Below are 23,126 nucleotides of genomic sequence, written 5' to 3'. Positions count from 1 at the left end.
ATTTCCATTTTACTTGATTAATTGCATGCACTTGTATATTTAATAGCTAAAATCATTAACTGCTCATCCTTATCTAGATGTTTTTGAAATTAACGATTCTTAAAAGGTTATAGAATTGAAATGTTTGCATTTATAAACCCCTCAGTTGTTTACTCAAAGATATGAAGTGCTTCTAAATAGAGAATAATAAATACTTTAAAAAATAACCCAGTAAGTCAACTCTATAGCTTGAAAAACTCAATTCTTATCAAGGCATCCCTTAGCAAGACCTTCTCACCAAGAGTCCGGCTTAAGGGGGTGATTACTTTCTTCATTCCTCAACACAGAACGCTTCTCTCTGAAAGAGTCCTAAATTTAATCCCTGCAAACCTTTCCCACTGCACAGACACCTACTTGCTTCCCCTCAAAACCTCCATTTAGAGTCTTTCCACATACTGAACACCTACAGCTTTCTCTGCATCTGATGATAACTGAAGTGGCTACATATACACAAACTCCATTAACAGGCTTGGGCAGCATTTTGAGTAATCTGAGTATTAACCAGGACTCTACTGATTGCTTTTAGACCTTGCCTGAATGCTCTGAGAAGCACATAAGCTTCTAGTAGTATTGATAGTGGCTTCTAGTTACAGCTTCTTCCTAACCAAAAATTAAAAAGGAAGAGGAGGAGGGAGACGAAGAGGAAGAGAAAGAGATATTTAATAAGCCATAGTACACACCAGGCACTTACATATATTGTCCCATTTAATCTTCATAAGCCGGTGAGGGTAGCTATTACTACCTTCACTTCTTTCAAAGAAGTTAAGGAATTCACACAACTAGGAAGTGGAAGATCGGGGACTGACCCATTTGACTACCCCACACTGCCTTTGAAATGATGGCACACAGCAACGTCTGTGGACTGAAAAGGTATTCTCTCTTATAGAAAATCTTTGAAATACGTTCTGTTCCTTTTCTCTCCTTTCTCCAAAAAACTCCAACCACACTTAGGATCTCCTTCTATGTCCCCCTGCTCTCTTTGGTAAATTACCAATTACATATTTGTTCATTATCCAATTTCTCGCATCTCACTACAACTTTTAGATCTTCGTGATGCTATGAATCCATAAATACTCCTTTGTGAACACCAAATGAGTTTAGTCCTTAAATAGAATAAAAGTAGTGTTTCACTTTTAAAGGAACTTATGTAATTTACAAAGTACTTACACTAAGTCATTTAAAACAGCAATCCTAAAAAGAAAGCATCAACACCTCCATTTCACAAGTGAAGAAATAGGCGCAGAGAGATTAAGTGGCTTAATCAAGGCCACAGAGTCAGTAAAGGGTAACAGATCTCCAAGCAAGCCAGGTTTAGTGCTCTCCAGATGAAAAATGAAAAGAGAGCTGTAAATGCAAATGCTCTAAAAATAGCAAAATGCCTAACACAGACAAGTATCTCTAATAATCAGCAAACTGCTTTAAGGAGTGATCCTAAAACGATGTATCTGAAAAAAATAATAAATAAAGAATTCTGTTTTCTCGTGGCCTATAGAGGCATGTTTATCTGGTTAAAAATGTACAAGCAACAGAATGTTCGGAAACAACACATGAAGACAAAAAATATCTATGCCTTATCTGTATTAAGCAACCTCCCCTACCGCCCAGCATTATAAAAATCACATTGCCAAAGCAGCTTTACCTGATAATGGAACATTTTCTTCTCAGATGTTTGTAAAGCTGCTGAAAGAAAATCAGGTGCATGTTTTTAAATTCAATCTTTCTCCTAAACAAGTACCCACAGTGCCTGAGAAGCTCTTATTACCAGCTAAATCAGTACAATTTCCCGTTAGCACTGAGTAGCAATTGAGCCAACTGATGAAGTTGAACTAGGCAGAGCCACTCACATTCCCTAAGCAGGGGAAGTAACCCAAACTCTGAATGTGATTTATCACTTGACTTACGTGCCTGCTCGAGGGTGACACTTGCCATTCTGCCAGGCCCCTCAGCTAGAGGATAAGATTTTAATGGGAACATCAAAATAGAAATGTTTACCTTGGAGTCCATAGCAGGGCCAGACTTTGCCCATGAACCTCTTTCTTTCTTTCTTTCTACTTCCAAGGCGTCGTGAAATGAACTAAGCAGTGTTGCCTCTGGCATTCAAATCCCTGTTCTGCTGACATAGTACATAGGCTTGGTCAAGTTCTTTTATTTCGTTGAGCCTCAGTTTCCTTGCCTGTAACGTGGGACAGTTATAGCCACTTCACAGGACTGCTGTGAATGCAGAGTGCCTGACACATGGTAGGTGTACAAAAAATATTAAATACTAGTCCCTACTAAAAGGCAAAATTAAAAGAACAACACTGCATGGATCTTTATCCAGGTATTTTTATTTTTTGGCCAAGTTCTCTCATTTCTTTATGCTAGTAAAAAGAATAATTTTCTTGAAGTAAACTGAGAATACCCACCGACAAGAATTCTTTTCATTTGGAAATAATCGATGATTTCTCTTTATGGCTTAAAGGCTAGAATGTTACCATAGGGGTTAATTTTTATGGAACATTTGCTGTGGACCAGGCATTGTGCTAAACATTTCATGTATGTTATTTCATTAAATTCTCACAACTACCCTATTAGGTGGGTAACATTTAATAGATGGGAAAAAATTGAGGCTTACAGAGGCTAAGTTACACAAGTCTACAGCTAATGTAAAGAGCCAGGATTTTAAACCTAATTGAAAGTCCTAATCATAAAAATAAAACTGTGCCTCAGATCCTACAGAAATTCTTTACAAATGTTAAATTCTGTAAACTCTGTACTTTTAGGGCATTTTTAAATTTCCAATCTATGCTATAATTTCACTCTTATGTGTACCACATTATGTAGACATTTACCTGGGTAGTTCACATATTAAAGACATTCAGAGGGTACCCTGACTCATGCACAACCTTTAAGTAAAGCCTATCTGCTTATTCATGCTGTCGTCTTCTCTTCCAAAGAGAGGCAACATTTCAGAATATAAGTGGGTTTCCATGGTTTCTGTCTCTGAGTTACATTCTTAGCTTTGGAACAATATTTTGGAGTATTTTGCCTGGTGCCCTGATTAATACCTTGGGAGGAAATGTTCCCAGGGGAAGGCTATTGAACATCTCCTTCTGAGTCACTTTGCTTAAACAGAGTTTCAATTTGCCTCCCAAATGAGCCCTGCTCTTACTGCAACCACTGAACCATTTACTGCCCGATTGTAGACACAGGTGCACTGGTTTTTCAGTCCAAATATCCATGTGCACAAATGTATAGCCTGGCTTGGAAATCTCGTCCTAACACTTTCTTTGCTCTCCTCTATCCGATAGCTCACACCCACAGCGACACCCCACAAGAAGTCTCCTTAGGAGGTGTGCTCCTAGCAACTTGTTCACATCCTGGGTTCTTCCTCCCTATGCAGCTGCCCTGCAGTTGTCCATGACCTCCCTTAGCCAAACCGCCCTGTACCAAGCTCCGGTCCAGACACTCTACTTCTTGAACTGTGTCCAAAGACCTCGGACTTTAATTGGAGCACAAGAGTGCCTGACAGAAATGTCATAAGCATGAAATGTAAAAGGTTAACTGCCGAGGAGAATGATGCAAATACACTGCATTCCCTTTGGGAAGGATAAGCTACTTATGATTAAACGTTCTCTAGCATGGATTTTTTTGTAAATACTCCAAAGCGCCCTTCTGACCTTCTGCCTTCTTTTAATGAACTTTCATTTGTCCCCCAAATAGTTAGAAACCACCTTCCACATATGATACAAATGGGCAAAGGTATATGTGAAGCCTTGGATGTCTATGTGACTATCCAAGCCAAGAGAAAAGCCAAGTAGGCTGGCACAGCAGCTATGGCCACATCCCATATGACTTAAGGAATATTCCTCCACAAAGGGAGCTGAACCCCAAGAAAATGTATTCTGCTCAATATCATGTAAAGCAATAATCTACTCAGTTAACTCAAAAGAGAGCAGGCAAGATTCAATTCAAAAGCAAACCCAAAACATTGATGTAGAAATATAAAAGTTAAATTTTTTTGTTACTGGTTATCATTTATCAAAGTTTAGCTCATTATTATTTCCATCCAAGTTTAACCCTACCTAATGCTTTTAACTACCTGTGCAGGTCGATTGTACCTTAATGAAACTAATGTTTCATCAAACACAGGTGAGGTATGCTACGTGAAAAAATACCACATTGTACATGTTTCTGCCTTCCTACCCTAACCCATATCTAATACCACATAGCAGAGAGATAGACAAGCTGCTCTTTGATGACAACATAAGAAAAGGAAGAAAAAAGCGAAAAAAAAACTCCACCATTTGTTTCTTATTAAATTTGCTGTTGCCTGGAGACACTCGAGAAATTATTCTAAGGTAATTATATGAGTCAAAATCATTCCGAGCATGTTTTTCACTCTCCATATTTGACTAATTGGTTTACCAGATTTGTGATAGTTCATCTGTTGTTTTTAATCTCCCAGATAGTCTGATTATTTTTAATTCAGGAGCTTCAGTTTTAACTTAACAACAAAAGCTAAGTAAACCAAACTTAAAAGCAAAATAAGGGAAGAAGTCTACCCACTCCAACCCACCAACACTCACACAAGCCCTAGTACAACGCCTAGCACATAGTGGGAATACCTGTGAATATATAGCTTAAAAAATGAATGAATGAGAAAAATAGATGATGTATGGATGAATATTAGTACTTAAAAATGCTACCTTTCTAAGAGGACCAGCTGAAGAAGCCTAGATAATGACTTAAACATGAATGAACTAAAAAGGAAAGCCTTGAAACGCTTTTAAAAATAAAAAAAAAGAATAAACATCCAGCTAGTTTAAGTCAAGGACAAAGTTATATGGTAATAGTGTCCTGGTTTTTGAAACAATTATTGATGGCATGTTTTTTGTTTTTTTTTTTTTTAATTGCATTTTAGGTTTTGGGGTACATGTGAAAAACATGCAAGGTTGTTGCATAGGTACATATGTGGCAGTGTGATTTGCTGCCTTCCTCCCCTTCACCTATATCTGGCATTTCTCCCCATGCTATCCCTCCCCAACTCCCCACCCCCCTCTATCCCCCCTCTCCCCCCCAACAGACCCCAGTGTATAGTGCTCCCCTCCCTGTGTTCATGTGTTCTCATTGTTCAACACCCACCTATGAGTGAGAACATGTGGTGTTTGATTTTCTGTTCTTGTGTCAGTTTGCTGAGAATGATGGTTTCCAGGTTCATCCATGTCCCTACAAAGGACGCGAACTCATCGTTTTTGATGGCTGCATAATATTCCATGGTGTATATGTGCCACATTTTTCCTGTCCAGTCTATCATCGATGGGCATTTGGGTTGGTTCCAGGTCTTTGCTATTGTAAACTGTGCTACAATGAACATTCGTGTGCATGTGTCCTTATAGTAGAACGATTTATAATCCTTTGGATATATACCCAGTAATGGGATTGCTGGGTCAAATGGAATTTCTATTTCTAGGTCCTTGATGGCATGTTTTAACATCTGACCATCGCTTTGTTTACTTTCTCCTCATTTTCTCCTCCTCTATGCGCCCTTTTATTTCCTTATTCCCACCTTTCAGCATTCATTCTTGCTCAAACCTGCCAATCTCATCTATATGTTAGTAGAAATAAGGATTAAATGGTTACTGGCCCCCACCATGATAGGCTGGAAAGTAGATTACAATTACCTCTGAGGATCCTCCCTCCACTTCAATTTATTTAATAACAGCTACCCTTTATGGAGCATTATTCTGAGAATGACAATTCTCTGAGGGAAGTCTAATTAGCCTCATTTTGTCCATAAGAACACTGAAGCACAGAAAGCTATAAATCCGGTAGGAGTCATGCCAGGAGTCACACGTAGGTCTTCCTGACTCCAGACCCTTTCCACCAGACCTTACGCTGCTTATTCTTGATTCATTTAGTGAATATTATTGATAACTTGCCATGAGTCTTATAGAGAAGATTTCAGAATGATAAGCTCCCAGAAAAAAAAATTGTATTTGTGTTTTTCTCTCTTTAAATCCTTTAACTTTTCAAAATGCACTTACACTTACATTTATTATCTCACTCAAAATGGGATTCAGTGCCTTGAAATACAAATTTGACACCATTAGCAGAGTTGTCATAGATCTTTGGCTGTGCTGACGTGAGTAAAGATAGAACAAAGGAGTAACTGAACAATCCGGAAAGTGGGAGGTGAATTAGTTTCAGTGATCTGTTCTCCAAACCTTGGTCACAAAGGAAGAATGTTCAAGAGCAGCAACTCATTGTAATAGAGAAAGGATCTGTGCTGCCTGCCACAGGGCCTAGTCTTCTCCATTCTGCAGGAGAGTTTCCCGTAACTAATTTTACCAGCTCAAAACACTTCCACACCCACCCCCTTGCAATGCATCTTTTGTCTGCCATAAGGCAAATGTCACTTCATCCATTTAGACCACCCAAGGTTATCTGATTCTTGCTGGCTACTCTATGTTTCATTAGGATTGAAATTTATATTTGTTGATCTTCAAACAATACAGCCCTGTTCTTGGTAATCAAATATGAACAATTAACATCAAGAAGCAAAGCAAAAATGAAGTAGATAAAAAGTAGAAAATATAGTGGCTGCTCTATAATATTGTCAGGAATAAATGTTAAGGGTTTCCAAGGCACAAAGCCAGGAATTATTTCTGAAAGGAGAGAGTCACTAGCTGTCTACATCATTGAATACTTTTTGCCATTTCATTATATAGTTACAAGCAGTTTATTCATAGAAATATTTTCTGTACAATTTTTTTTAGGGAAAGAAAAAGGCTTACCAGAATCATGGATAAATAGATCTTCAGTTAACCTGCCATGTCCTGGCCACAACGGTAGTTGATGGTCACTTGGGAACCTCATGACACCGGGGTGCAAGTCAAATTGTTACAATTATTTCACTCCTTTTAAATGTTTGTCATATACTACAAGGTTCTCTACAATCCCTCATTAAAAACACACACACACCTAGTTTCTGTCCTGCCAGAGCACTTGAGAAGCCCATGACTAACTAATTCTTCATATCACATCAGCCTTGAGAGTATATGTTTATTTGCACTCATATGGAAATTACATTTGTATAATAACTTGTGCATGACAGTGGCTGATACTCTGAAAACCAGTTTGGTTTCTTATTTTTCATGGCAAATTAAACCCTCAATTTGCAAAATATTGTTCTGATTAAGAGGGTTTGCTCTTCTACTAAATCACTCTCTTCTAATGTTACATGCCTACATGGCAGTTTCAAATCAGGATACTATTATCTGCCCATTAGATAATTATTAATATTTTCAGAGTTATATTAGGAGATGAGATTCACCCATGCAAAAGCTATTCGCATGTAATTAATTACTCAGCTTTCTAAACATCTGCTCTGTTCCCAGCCATCAGAGCAGACCGACGCTTGCTTCAATGTCATCGTTGCCTTGGCTCTCTGCTTCTTGTTATCTTAAAGTTGCTGCATTGTATTGTTTGCTCTGTTCTTAAATGCTCCAGATTAGAGGCAACAGATCTGGCTTGCAACAAACAGTGTTTGCTGTATGCCAAGTGCCCTTTAATTCTCTGGCATGCTTACCAGTAGCATGTGATTGTTTGCACTAGCAGGCTAGATCTTCCTTATTACACATGCACTTTGACAATGGCTGGTTCTAAGGCAGTTCTTGTTCTTCTTCTTCTCTTTTTTTAGGACACCAGCCATATTGAATAGTTTTTGTTCTTACGTACAGTCTGTGCATTGGATTATTCTTTATCTTTTTTGATATGCACTTTTTAAAAATTTTTGTAGATATGAGGTACAAGTGGTTTTGTTACATGGATATACTGCATAGTGGTGAAGTCTGGGCTTTTAGTGCAATCATCAGCCAAATAATGTTCATTGTACCCATTAGGTAATTTCTCATCCCTCATACCCCTCCTACCCTCTCATCCTTCTCTGACTCTCCAGTGACTATTATCCCACTCTATATGTCCATAAATACACATTACTTCGCACCAAGTTATAGGTCAGAACATGTGGTATTTGTCTGTTTCTGAGTTATTTCACTTAAGATAATGATTTTATTTAAGCTTAGTAAAGAAAATATGCATGACATGTAATAGGTCCTTAATAAAGGTTTGTTATACATTTGATGAAATGTATTAAACCCCAACTTTAAAAAGTAAAACAAAAAGCTCACCAATAGATTACATTACCCACAGTTTTATTAAGAAAATGTAATTTGCCTTTACCTTTGGCCAAATTATCTATAAAGATGAAATATCTTTAACCTCTGACCGATAGTAATAATTTATCTGCCTATTATGTATGACTAACACACTGCAGTCAAGATAACTTGACTAAAGTCAACTGTATATACTTAATAGTAGCCACTGAATTTCCAGAGAGATTATTTTAGATGAGCTATGATTTTAAAAAATAAAAAGACCTTTCATTTTTCACTGCTAACCTTAACCATTCAATATTAGCCAGCTGTCAACCCAAATCATGCTACATTTGATACATTTTTTAGAAACATACAAATCCTTTAACCACTGGAGGCAAAGACTGATTAATTTTTCTGTTTTTACTAGTTAACTATCTGAAATGCAAGATACTGATGAGTAATTCTGCAAATCAATGAAAAAAATTATGAAAAATCACATAAAATCTGTCACACTACAATTCATTCCCCGTAAGATTACACAATAATCAGCATACTGGTTTTGTCACTTTAAAAGAGTCCTCAAGAGCAGTGGCTTAATGAGATAGAAAGGTCCATTTCTCTCACATACATCAAATCCTAACTGGTAGACATTCAAGCAGAGGAGAGCATCAGTGTTACATGAGATTATCTAGAGGCCCTATTTCTGTTTTTTTTTTTGAGACGGAGTCTCGCACTGCTACCCAGGCTGTACTGCAGTGGTGCAACCTCGGCTCACTGCAATCTCCGCCTCCTGCATTCAAGCAATTCTCCTACCTCAGCCTCTTGAGTAGCTGGGACTACAGGTGTGCACCACCACGCCCAGCTAATTTTTTGTATTTTTAGTAGAGATGGAGTTTCACCATGTTGGCCAGGATGGTCTCGATCTCCTGACCTCATGATCCACCCATCTCAGCCCCCCAAAGTGCTGGGATTACAGGCATGAGCCACTGTGCCCAACCTAGAGGCCCTATTTTTTTCTGTCTTGTTGCTTTGCTACCTTCTAAGGGATGCCCTTGTCTATATGGTCAAAGTCAGCTCACAACCTCATCTGCATTCCACTCCAGGAAGGGAAGATTAATGAAGGACAAGCGGCTCTATTTTAACGGCGCGACATGACAGTTGCAGACGTCAATTCTGCTAATACCCTGTTGGCCAGAATTTACTCACATGGTACCATCTGGATGCCAAGGACACTGGGAAATGTAGTCCATAGCAAGGTAGCCAAGAAGTCATATAAAACTCAGAGAGTTCTATCACTAAAAAGAACAAAAGGACAATGGATTGGGGGTAGGGTGTGGAGAGAGAAAACAGCAGGTTGTCCAAAAAGACTAGTATGTTCTTTCTGCCCACGTTTACTAAATACACATCATCCCTGTACATATTATTACAACTCTTCTGATCATGCTGGATCACTGTTGAGATTTTCTGTTTAGAATAGTATTTTCAAGGACAGATGTGTCCCTGAAGCTATATTAGTACCATGCTTGCTAAAGTTGCAGATCTAACACCGGAATGGACCTGGTAGATTTTTGTCTTACAATGGGGTTGTCACAGACGGTCCTCCTCTCCCAAGCAAACTAAGAAAGAGAAAAGGGTAACTCATTTTTATTTTTTTTCTGAGACCTCACTCTGTTGCCCAGGCTGGAGTACAGTGGCATGAACTCACTGCAACCTCTGCTTACTGCAACCTCCGCCTCCCAGATTCAAGTGATTCTCCTGCCTCAGCCTCCCAAGTAGCTGGGATTATAGGTGTACACCACCATGCCCAGCTAATTTTCGTATTTTTAGAAGAGATGGGGTTTCACCATGTTGGCCAGGCTGATCTCGAACTCCTGACCTCAAATTAGCCACTCACCTCAGCCTCCCAAAGTGTTAGGATTACAGGTGTGAGCCACCACGCCTGGCCCAGTAACTCATTTTTATTAAGGAATTCCTCTACCTCAAGCCCTGTTGTAGGGTTTTATGAACAAGTAGCTCAATTATCTCCTTAAGACAACCTTTGGCGAATACTGTTATTATTCCCTAAATGAGAAAACAAGGTTGGAGGGGTTAAATGATTAAGCCAAGTGCATTAGCTTTGAGACGGGTTTATTTTCTGTTTCCATGGGTAAAACTGGAGGAAAAAGTACTTTCATCTCCTGAGAAAGTGGGCCTTCACACAAAAACTCACAAAATATAGGTAAAGCACCAACTGTTTCCTGTTCTCCCAAGATTTAGTGGGGAAGAAAGGGAAGAGAATCTCTGTTCCAAGGGAAGAATCAAGTTAGAGTTGCTCACCACTCTAGGCAGAATTCGATATTTATCGGAGGCAGAGACATTCTGAGAGCCTGTGAGTTCTGAAAGAAACTGGATCCAGCTGGGCACGGTGGCTCACACCTGTAATCCCAGCTTATTGGGAGGCCAAGGCAAGGTGGGAGGATCACTTGAGCCCAGGAGTTAAAGACAGGCCTGGGCAACACAGGGATACCTCATCTCCTAAAAATATATATATACACGTGTGTGTGTGTGTGTGTGTGTGTGTGTGTATGTATTTCTCTTTATCTAGCTTGGGGAATGTCAGTGATGGGGGGTTGGTCCTAGCACTTCTATCAGCCTGCCTCAGAGGTATATCATTAGTGTCATAACACCTGCTGACTCAGGCTATCCCAGAGAAATAGCCATTGGACCCTCTCTTTAGGTGTAGTCCTGGCTTTAATAAAAGAGTTTGGGCTACTGAAACCAAGTAATTCATCAGTCCCTTCAACGTATATAGCTAAGAGCCAGTCACAAACTTAAATTCATACCTAGCATTGGTGGTTACATTGAAACTGCAGTAAAATAATCAAATTGCATTTGCCAGCTTTATATTTAAGACCTACTGCTTCAATTACTTTGAACAACACCATCTTGTGTGCAAGCAAAGAAAAGACTTTCTTTTCTGACCTCAAGTCTTGCTGTAAAGTGGCATTAGCTTAGGAAACCCCGGATTCTTTGAAGGAGACTGTTCTAAGAACTCCTACCAAGAACCAAAGTCAAGCAGCCAAAAAAAAAGATAAAGCCCAGATTTTAATCCTTGTTAGATGGACTAACCCACTGAGCAGAAAAATCCCCAGTACAGCAAAATAACCCTAGGGAAGATAAGGACAGAAATATTACCTTTATATGTAATGGGTCAACACTTACACACTGGTGGGCCCCAGCTATCGTTTCACTCTTCACTTCCTTTATTATCATAGAAAGTAAAAAAATCCCTTTATACTGCTGAGCAAAATGAAGGTTGTGTCTAAGTTCTTAAGAATCAATTTTTCTAAGTTTTCTTTCTCCAGTGGCTAATTGGAGAGGAGTTAAGAGTTCAGACCCTGTAAGTAAAGATCTGATTCCAAATTCCATCCTGCCACAGGCAGCCTGTGAGCCTCCAAACCGGTTGCCTTCCTAGGCACCCAGCTTGCTCATCTGTCAATTGGAACTAACAGCAGGGCTCACGGGGGTTGCTGTAAGGATGAAATAGGCCAGTGCCTGGTGCAATGTAAATATGCAATACATGTTAAATGTCATAAATGCTAACACATGAAGTACCAAAAGTCAGGATGACGACATTTGAATTTTGGTTTGTGTGGTTTTTTCCCCTCATGAGTTTAAGTCTGTTTGGCCCCTAATGGCAAACTCTATCAGATTGTGAGTCCTTGTTAACTCCACCAAAAGCTGAGAGAGATAAATGGACCCTTAGCAGCAGAAAAATTGCCTTCTGAAATAACCTCTTCCTGATGCATCCAGCATTTATGTGCTGTCCTTTTTTCCAAGACAAAAAATTGCATGTTGGAATTGGATTGGAGACATTATCTCGTGATGATTAAGGGAGGTTATTACTACAACAGTTCATGAAATGAACTGTACCTGCTTTTACCTAGGGAGCTCTTGAAAATAACCCTCTTTTTCCCCAGCAAATAGGCAAGGAGAAGAAAGATTCCAATAATGGATAGCATTACAAATCCTTTTTCACGTACTCTGCTTATCTAAATTGGCACATGATGTCTGCCCACCATCTCTCAGAAATTGTGAGAGGTACTGATCCATCCATCAAGCCCCACCTAACAGCCTGGGAGGCACCAAGAAGGGTATTTCTCTTTCTCTGCTGCCTGTTCCTCGCCAAACTGAATCAGCATTTCAAGGAGCTCAATTCTCATTCTGAAAGGTAATACCTTCCAAAGATGGGGATGGCAGCACTTATGGAAATTCTAATCCATCAGCTGAAAGATATGCATGTGAAGGTCAGTTACACCCCATGGTAACCTCCCCAAAAGCTTTCCATTTGAAAAAATTGTAATTGTACATATATGTGTATATACACTCATACATAAACACACATATATGTACATATGTATATACATGCATACACATGTGTGTGTGTGTATATATACACACACATATATTTCCCCAATACTTCACTTATACTTACCATATTTTTTCTCTTCTTCAAAACTACCTTTGGAAAGAGATTAGAAATGAGACCCTAATTTAAGTCTTGCATTGTTTAAGCTTTAAATCAGGGCTGAATATTCTCTTAACTATGAATCGTCATTGAACAACAAAAAGAATAGATACACAAATGTGTATGTATATTGGAATGGGAAGAAATAATGAGGAAAAATGTAAAATGTCAAAGAAATGAATAAAAATAAATTCCTTTTACAGTACATATCAAGAACTTATACTATACCAGGCATTTTTTTTTTTTTTGAGATGGAGTCTCACTCTGTTGCCTAGGCTGGAGTGCAATAGTGCAATCTCGACTCACTGCAACCTCAGCCTCCCAGGTTCAGTCGATTCTCCTGCCTCAGCCTCCTGATTAGCTGGGATTGCAGGCTCATGCCACCATGCCCAGCTAATTTTTGTATTTTTGGTAGAAACGGGGTTTTACCATATTGATCAGGCTAGTCTTGAACTCTTGACCTCGTGATCCGCTCACCTCGGCCTCCCAAAGTGCTGGGATTACAGGGATGAGCCATTGTGCTTGGACACCAGGTATTCTTTTAGGTATCCAGTGTTCCTCAATCCCAGCACTATCGACACTTTGGACTACATAATTCTTTGCTGTGAGGAAACTGTTCTGGGCATGACAAGACATTTAGCACCATCCCTGGCCTCTACCCACTAGCTGTCAGCAGCACCCCCCTCCTCCCTCTGCCAAGTGATGAGAAGCAAAAATGTTTCCAGACTTTGCCAAATATCCCCAAGGAGCAAAATCACCTCTGGTTACAAACCACTGTGCTAGATATACAAAAATTGCCCTGCCTAGTAGTTGCAATTTCTGTTTCATGCTCCTTAAGGACAGTCAGTTCTCAAAAATTCAGTGTATTATCTGGTGTAGGGGTTGTCAAACCTCCTCTTCTCTATTGCTGGGCTACCGCTGACTTCTGACCAAATGGAGGGGGTTGGAGGGTTTTGGCAGAATCCAATTCCTTTCTCTCAGTTATACTTTCTAAGTCTCTCATCATTTCCATTGGCATTCTGATCCTTCAGAAAGCTTCTCTAGAGCAGCAAATCTCTAATATTCATCTGATATTTATATTGTCCATAAATATTAGAAGTATCGAATCAACACACAAAAATAAGAAATCAAGTTTTGCATTGAGGTGGAAATTTTAAGAATGTTCTACATCAGTAGGCATCTCCTGTCAGAGGCTTGTGATTCTAAGTAATTAGTACCAAGATACTTCCTAGTTATCCTTTTAAACTCAGAGTTGGCTGTGACTAAGTGATAAAGAATGGGAGGGAGGTGTTTATTCATGTTTAGTTTTCACAAACATATCACGATGTATTGTGAGACCGCAGCCACTTATTAATGCAACTTTTACCCACTGACTTGAAAACCTTCAAAAAACATTCATTAGCAGATATGCTGATGAGGTTTGCAGGCTTTCAACCTCATATTCTTACCATATTAGTCTAAAGAGATCCTCAAGACAAATCATAAGGCATTACATTACCCATGGCTTTATCTTCAGAGAGAAACAACAACAAACACCAGTGCATTTCAAAATTCCCTAAAATGTCAATGGCCAAGCAGACCAAGAGCTTTGTCTCTGTGTCCCAGGAAAAGAAAGGGGCAGAGACAGGAAGAAACTAGCGAAGTCACTGGGCATAGTAGCTCATGCCTGTAATCCCAGCACTTTAGGGGGTGGAGGCAGGCGGATCACTTGAGGTGAAGAGTTTGAGACCAGCCTGGCCAACATGATGAAACCCCATCTCTACTAAAAATACAAAAATTAGCCGAGTGTGGTGGCGCAATCCTGTAGTCCCAGCTACTCAGGAGGCTGAGTGAGAAGAATTGCTTGAACCTAGGAGGCAGAGGCTGTAGTGAGCTGAGATTGCACCCTGGCACTCCATCCTGGGTGACAGAGAGAGAACTCTATCTTCAAAAAAATAAATAAATAAAAGAAAGAAAGAAAGAAAAGAAAACCCTATGAAGTTGTTAACATTGGCCAGACCTCTAAATGTTTCATTGCCCCAGAGTCAGTCCTTGGAATTCTTATCTCCCTCACTTTCTAGGAAAGTTATAAATACCAACTCCCTAATGTATAAATACCAACTTCCAAATGTGTATCTTCAAACCCAGATTTCTCTGAGCTCCAGTCTTGTATATCCAACTGTCTTCTCCATATCACACTTGATTGTCTCAAATTTAACACATCCCCCACAAATCCCCTTTGTTCTGTCTCCCAGATTTCTGTTCAGCCAATTGTATTTGCATGTTTCCAGTTACTCAGGTCACAAATATTGAAATCACCTTGACATCTCCCTTTGTCTTATCCCCTGCATATAATCATCAACAAATTCTGGCAGCTCTTTCTCTCAAATATTTCCATAATCCAACCACTTCTCACCCTTCTACTGGCAACCAACATCTGGACTATGCCATCTTCATCTACATTTTTAGGACAACTGACCTCCATGTTTGCCCCATTCAGTCTAGTCTTCACACAGCAGCCAGTGTAACTGTTTACATTTCAAGTCATAGCGTGTTTTGTCTCTGTTCAAAATTCCCATGGCTTCCCAAAATCCTTTCACATGCAAGGCCCTGTATATCTGGCCATCTGCCTCCTCTCTGACTTCATTTCACCTTTCTACTCTATCAGCTCTTCCTCCAAGCTTCGTAGTTACTCTTCCATCTCTCTGGAGCATACTCCCCTTGAAACCCTCATGTCTCCTGCTCTCACTTCCTGTCTCTGCTCAAATGACACTTTATCAGAGAGAATTTTCCTCACCACACTGTGTGAAATAGTGCCCCCTTCCCAGTCTTTCTCCATACTCTTACCCTGCTGTTTATAACCTCTATCCTGCCTTTTTCATCAAAAATGTTTCTTCTTCATAAATGTGTGTATATCTATATATATATAGATATACACACATATATGCATGGGTGTGTCTGCAATATATACATACTGTATTACACATTTATCAATGCAGGGGTTGGCAAACTATGGCCCAGGACCAAATCTAGCCCTGGCCTGATTTTGTACAGACAAAGCTAGAAAATGTTTTTATATTATTAAAAGGCTACGAAAGAAAAATGGGAAAAAAAGATGAATATGCAACAGAAAGCATATGTGGACTGCAAAACCTGAAATATTTAGTATCTGGCTCCTTATAGAAAAAGGTTGCCAGCTCCTGTATTGTCTCCCACTAGAATATAAACTCCTTGAATGCAGGGGCTTTGTTTTGATCACCGTAAGTAAGATCCCCAGCATATAGAAGAGTGCCTGGTTCAAAGTAGATGCTAAGTAAATGTTTTTAAAAGAATGAATGAATAAAGACAGCAAGTATTTTTTTGTTTTGTTTTGAGACTAGATCTCACTCTGTTGCCCAGGCTGGAGTGCAATGGTGTGATCATGGCTTACTGCAAGTTCAACTGCTCAGGCTCAAACAATCCTCCCACCTCAGCCTCCCATGTAGCTGGGACCATAGGTGCAGGACCAGCTAATGTTTTTGTTATTTGTAGAGACTGAGGTCTCACTATGCTGCCCAGGCTCATCTCTAACTCCTGGGCTCAAGCAATCCTCCTGCGTCAGCTTCCTAAAGTGCTGGGATTATAGGCATAAGCCACCTTGCCCGGCCCAGCGCTGAGTCTTGTGAGGTCAGGTGACTTGTCCAAGGTCACACAGGAAACTGGCAGATGAGCCAGGATTCAAACCCAGGTCCACCAGATTCCACAGCTAGGTCCAAGAGCTGCTTGCAGCAATGATTTGAACCTTCCTGTCTTCTACCAAAAGGCTTCCCTTTGTAGACTGTCTCTAAGAGGCAAATTAGGTAAGGACCCTGTGGGAATGACATTCAGTGTGTTGCAGAAAACCTTTAAAAATTATATCATAACAAACTTGCATCTGATATCAACCGTATTCAATGTGCTTTCAAATACATCATCTCTTAGTGTCACCAAATATCTGTACAGGATAAAAAATGAGTTTCAGAGAGGTTAACAGAATGGGCTTTTATAAGAAGTGAGTAGCAGAGACAGGACCGCACCCAGATTTATCACTTTCAGTGCAGAGCATTCCCCTTTAACAAACTGGACCAACATATATCCCCACAGCTCTGCTGAAGGGTAAAGGTGCTGCCATGGATGTGGAGGAATTTCAATAAAATGGCAGTCACAGTTCAGTAACTTCTGAAAAACCAGCGGTTACTCCATTTATTTCACTTAAAGGTCTGTGGTATGCAAGAAAACCTCCTTGGTTATAAATGGCAATCTACCAATGGCCAGAGGCAGCAGCAAAGTAAGAGCTTTGAAACTGAAGCAATGAGCAAGGAGCTGGCAAGCTGACCCTCTCTTGGGCTTTTATTGGTGTGACAATAGCGCAGCGTTTTTGAGCTGCCAGGCCCATGACCATCTTCAAGAAGGAAGCCAAGAAAACTGACAATTCTCTTAGCTCACATGAGTATCCACAGCTGTCATCTCCTGGACCAGCTGCTGAATCTAATCAGCCATCCTCTGAGGCAGCTGACTTTAGAGCCTTAGTGTATTTGGCTGAGAAACTATGTGTGTTACGTGGCTGCCAAGGGCCAGCCTTCGTGCGTGATTGCCAGTGGCTGTATGTTTTTATAGAGTAGAGGTCATGATGCTGCCCCCTGGAGTTTATTTGAATCTGACATGCAGCTGTATGCTGGCCAAGATACCCGCTCAGAATGCTTGCAACCGTCCAATTTCAAATGTCTGTCTCTTTGTCATTGTAAGTTACTTATACTGTATCAGGCTATGTGTGCCTGCTTTTTCCCCCAGAAAAAGTAGTCTCTAGAAACAGCAGCAGTTAAAGCTACTGTGCCTAGATTTGGTCCATTTCCACATCTCTTTTCCCTACTCACTGTAATATGGCCCAACTCTTAAGAAACTGAAATTAAATCAAAGTGTCATTTTCAATGACAGAATATGCAAGATTTTTAAGTATTAAATGGCTATGATTATTAAGTCAGTTTAATAATTATGTTTTCTCCAAATAATTTATATGGTGACTTGGATATGAAAAACTGGTGAACTACGTAATAACTACAAATATACCATTCCTTTCGGTACATCTTTAAATTTATGTCTCTGTATTTAAAAATCTCTTTAATTTGGAAGTAACATTAGTAATTACAATGAAGAAAATGGAGCAAAGGTCAAGTGCTTTACCTAATATGTTCCTTTGTCAAAAAAAGAAAACTTGGAAATTGTTCAAAGTCGGGCGTTAGGTACCTTCTATGTATTAAGTATGATGCTTGGTGTGATGTTAAGTGTGACATTATGTTCTTAGAAGGTGTCTGACTAGTTACATGCATATTCCAAGGAAAGTTTATATACGGGGAAGATATATTTGAGAACTCTGCATTTGTGCTATGTTAAGCAAAAAAAAAAGTGTATCTTTTTGTTGTCAGGCTTGAGACAGAGATCCAAGATCTTGAAAAAGCTGAATTGCAAATCTCAGCGAAGGAAGAGGCCATTTTAAAGAAATTAAAGTCAATTGAGCGGACCACAGAAGACATAATAAGAGTGAGCATTACCCAATTTTAAAACTGTAATTCTCTCTCAAAATTGAATCAACAAATACTATATAATTTTTCAAAGCATATCCACATTTAGATTCTATTTTTTAAACTGTATTAATCATGGAGAATTCTTTTTTCTTATAGTCTGTGAAGGTGGAAAAGAAAGAAAGATCAGAAGGTATGTTTTTGAATAACTTACTTTATGTTTAAGTTTTTTGGTAATTTGAAATTGTTCCCATTGTTATAAATATATTCTAAATGTATTTTGAATTCATATTAATTTTACAGAGTCAATTGAGGACATCTATGCTAATATCCCTGACCTTCCAAAGTCCTACATACCTTCTAGGTTAAGGAAGGAAATAAATGAAGAAATAGAAGATGATGAACAAAATAGGAAAGGTATATGAGAAATCGGTGTTCAGGACATGTTCTTAATTTCAGATTTTACAGTGTCGCATATTCACAACTTGCTATGACATATTATTCTTCCAGGTTAAGCAATGGTCCATTTTACAAAGTCCCATGAGGTATGTGAGTCACTGCATAGGTGAGGATAATGAGGGTATATTAATAGCATTTATTCCGTGCATTTTATTCCCTAACAAACCAGACAGGGATAAGGAAGATAAAGACTTGAAGGAAACAAGAACTTTTTGAAAGTAAAGCTTCCCTGGTCAAAATTTATTTCTCCATATATATTCCATCCAATAGAAACTCCTTGGGGGTTACTAAGGTCTTTTTTGAAAATGAAATTATTCCTTCAGGAAGTTCAGGCCTTATTTAGCTCCATGGGAGATTGACTTACATAAAACTAATGTTTCAAAGCTTCTGGAAAATGAAGACTTGTATGAGAGCAGAAAGGAAACCTTTGAATTTTAGAGTGGAAGGAAAAGCTATTCTTTATTTGCAGATAGCAGTCATTTATTCATTCAACACATTATTCATTTGCTGAATGAATAAATGACTGTATCTGCAAATATTTAGTGCCATAGTAGGCATTCACTAAATATTTCATGGCAGGAAGTGCAATGTAGAGAATAAAGCAGAGAAGCTGGACGGGGAGAGTGCAGATGAGGATGCTGCAGTTTTTCTTGGGCAGTCAAGGAAGGCCAGGAACCACTAGGCTATAGAGGAGGTAAGAAATACAAAATGAGTTCAAAAAGAAAGGTGGGAGGACACAACAAAAGCAAGCATTGTCACACTGTAATTTCGCACAGAATCTTATTTTCTTTACTTTTCAGTTGAAATTCCAGCCATAGGGCTCTTACCTGGGTCATGAAGCAACTCTCAGCTTCCCCAGCTCTCTCCAGCCCATTTGTCTCAGTGCAGCTGATATTGCTCTATGTTTAGCCCTTCCTCTACTTGAAAATGGGAGTGAAAATGAAAAGAAACATAAGGCAGAAAGAGAAGCGTGTGATTCTAGCCTTCTTCCTCCCTTTTCCATCCCAGTTCTCCATTTAAACAGCCTCTCCATTGTGAAAACTTTAGAACACGCCTCTGTAATTTCACCAGGCTGCTGGCCTGTACAGTAAGGATGTAACTTTACAAAATATACTGTGCTAGGCACTTTACCCACTGTGATGCATCGTGCAACACATTCTTCTTGATAAAGGAAGAGCGTGATTCTGCCCATTGAGAAAGGCAAAAGAAAATACATCTGTCTTGTTGAATTTATTAATAGGAAAGAGTTTATCTTTTGATTCCCCAGTGAAATCTTTACTATTTGGAACGATCAGCTTATCTTCTCTAATCAATTTCTCTTCTTCCACCTTTTCTATTTTTCAGTAATAATTCCATTCACCATTACACAAAAACCTATGTTATTACATTTGGTCATTATATCGTTAATCAGTAAAGTCAGAAATTTAAAAAATAGACGACATCTCACAAAGAAGAACACGAAAGATATACTTAATATAAAAATAAACACTGTGAAAGCAGATGAGTTTATAAAAGAAAAGTTAACTAAACGATCAAATTTGTTTCTTAACAGCTTTATATGCCATGGAAATTAAAGTTGAAAAAGACTTGAAGACTGGAGAAAGTACAGTTCTGTCTTCAATACCTCTGCCATCAGATGACTTTAAAGGCACAGGAATAAAAGTGTATGATGATGGGCACAAGTCAGTATATGCAGTAAGTTCTAATCACAGTGCAGCATATAACGGCACCGATGGCCTGGCACCAGTTGAAGTAGAGGAACTTCTGAGACAAGCCTCAGAGAGAAACTCTAAATCCCCAACGGAGTATCATGAGCCTGTATATGCCAATCCTTTTTATAGGCCTACAACGCCACAGAGAGAAACAGTGACACCTGGACCAAACTTTCAAGAAAGGATAAAGATTAAAACTAATGGACTGGGCATTGACGTAAATGAATCCATGCACAATATGGACAATGGACTTTCGGAGGAAAGGGGCAACAGCTTCAATCATATCGGTCCCATCCGGCCAATACCTCACCCCCGATCAGTGATTCAACAAGCAGAAGAGACAGTACACACCCCACAAAAGAGGCTGATGACTCCTTGTGAAGAATCAAATGTCATGCAGGACAAAAAGGCGCCCTCTCCAAAGGCAAGGCTGAGCCCCAGAGAGACAATATTTGGGAAATCTGAACACCAGAATTCTTCACCCACTTGTCAGGAGGACGAGGAAGATATCAGATACAATATCGTTCATTCCCTGCCTCCTGACATAAATGATACAGAACCAGTGACAATGATTTTCATGGGGTATCAGCAGGCAGAAGACAATGAAGAAAACAAGAAGCTTCTGACAGGATATGATGGGATCATCCATGCTGAGCTGGTTGTGATTGATGATGATGAGGAGGATGAAGGAGAAGCTGAGAAACCATCCTACCATCCCATAGCTCCTCATAGTCAGGTGTACCAGCCAGCCAAACCAACACCACTTCCTAGAAAAAGATTAGAAGCTAGTCCTCATGAAAACACAAATTATAAATCTCCCCACAAAAATTCCATATCTCTGAAAGAGCAAGAAGAAAGCTTAGGCAGCCCTGTCCACCATTCCCCATTTGATGTTCAGACGACTGGAGATGGGACTGAGGATCCATCCTTAACAGGTAATAAAAATGACAAGGCATGCCACTGCTGTTCAGTCATGTGACCCGCTTCTCTTGTGCTAACACAGTCTTGCTTTCAGGCTTCTTTGACCACCTTATAAAACTAATATGCACTGAGTTTTTTTATTAATGCTGATAGGAGTTATTGTCACCCCAGTAAAGTGATTAAGTCACTTCAAAAGATAAAGAAAGTAAAAACAAATCATTGCCTTATTTGATATTGTATTGATGAACTTTAGTAACTTGAATTTCATCTTGTATCAGGGTATGGTGCTGCTTGTGAGTGTATTTGGGCCACTAATATGTTGGATCATCAATTACATATCTTTCCCCACTAGAATCTGATGGCTACTTTATTTGTGCCTCACGGTGATTTAAACTTCTTATATAAGTTAACAAATTGCCTTAATTTTGAAACAAAATACAAGAAACAAATTTTATTTTCAGAGCATTTTATTACTTTGCTGTATCTTGTTTCCCTACACTTCTATAGTTTCATTAGTTTTATTTCCCTAATTTTTCTACATTTTAAAATAGAACCTTACTTTATCTTGTCTTTTCTATAACCTTTAACTTTGCATAGTCTTCCCCAACTTAGCATATTTATCTTTCATATTTTCTATATATTTGCATTTCTCATTCTTTGTAAAATTTTTATAGTTTTATAGCTAACCAGCTATTTTAGCATTGAGTAGAAAATAACTTTTAACACTTTTTCCTACAAAAGTGATAGCTTCCCAATTTTAGATTCCTTGTTATCACTTTAATGTTATATTCTAGTTATCAGGTATAAAGAATAAATAAGAACCTGACAAAATCAGTTATAATAGCTGTACTCACCTCGGCTAAAGATGTAAATCAAATTACTTAGACATATGATTTCTATATATCTGCTAGGGATAGTAATTTTAAATGTCTCTAATGGAAGGATTCTCATTAAAAAGCAATAAATACTAAGTACAGGCTAATTCCACAAGTAGAACCTGATAATTGTATGGAAGTGTGGTAATACCTGCATAATTCAATAATATTTCTTCCTCTACAACCCATTAAGCCCAATATTAGGTTGCCAATAATACAGTAAAATGAACCCTCTCCCATTAGTTTCAGTAAAGTAGGTATCCCAAAGATAAATTTAATTACCTGAAGAATTTCTAAGTTTTTGGAAAGTGTACACATATATAACCTCCTCAGAGTTGAGTGGTATGTCCCACAATGGAAAGTTGCAGATACTAAGTTTCTTTCCATTTTAAGAAAGAGCTTTGTTCACTGATCAAACTTTGCCATCTTAAACTCATTTTAAAACCAAAAAACACAGAAGACAGAAAAGAGGAACATGCTGTTTATGGTCAACAGTAGTGGCATTATCCACTATAAAACCTCCCGTTTCTGAACTAGGATATTAGTCAGCTCCTCCTGAACACCCTTATTTCTTCTCCTCTAACCTTGTCAACACATTCACCCCATGGAAAATGACAGGAAGTGACTAACATTTCCAGACAACACTAATCATGCCCCTGAACTGAAACAATGAAAACAGGAAAACCTATTCCAGACAAAGTAACAATACAGAGTTCTGTACTATCAATCAAAGTATCTTACAAACAGAATGCTCCAAATTCCTTGCCTTCCACCATGATATTGTTTTACATTGCCGTTTTCCAATTCAGCATACAGACTACAGAGCTGATGTGTATTTTTTAAATGGGTTTTTTAAATAAGTAAGTCACAGTGTCATATGCCCTCAGGGGCCATACATAGAATACATAACTACCTATGCACTTCAATTTCACAAACACCAAATGGGTTGAGCTGCTTCC

At 38.9% G+C, this 23,126-nt stretch overlaps 1 protein-coding gene across 1 annotated transcript in view; it reads left to right on the top strand.

Moving 5' to 3' along the window:
• PALMD (palmdelphin) overlaps nucleotides 1-23,126 on the top strand; it is a 50,475-nt gene that overhangs the window by 24,665 nt on the left and 2,684 nt on the right. The window contains exons 4-7 of the mRNA XM_012458464.3: nucleotides 18,105-18,219; nucleotides 18,360-18,393; nucleotides 18,504-18,617; nucleotides 20,212-21,306. Of these exons, the coding sequence (XP_012313887.2) occupies nucleotides 18,105-18,219; nucleotides 18,360-18,393; nucleotides 18,504-18,617; nucleotides 20,212-21,306 (1,358 nt within the window). The remainder of the gene's footprint in view (nucleotides 1-18,104; nucleotides 18,220-18,359; nucleotides 18,394-18,503; nucleotides 18,618-20,211; nucleotides 21,307-23,126) is intronic.

The sequence above is a fragment of the Aotus nancymaae genome, unplaced genomic scaffold (genome assembly GCF_030222135.1).
Source record: "Aotus nancymaae isolate 86718 unplaced genomic scaffold, 86718_ANA_hifiasm-v0.15.2.pri h1tg000103l, whole genome shotgun sequence".
NCBI classification, from domain to species: Eukaryota; Metazoa; Chordata; class Mammalia; order Primates; family Aotidae; genus Aotus; species Aotus nancymaae.
The sequence above is the reverse complement of the archived record's forward strand: the minus strand, read 5'-3'. Positions and strand labels throughout refer to the sequence as shown.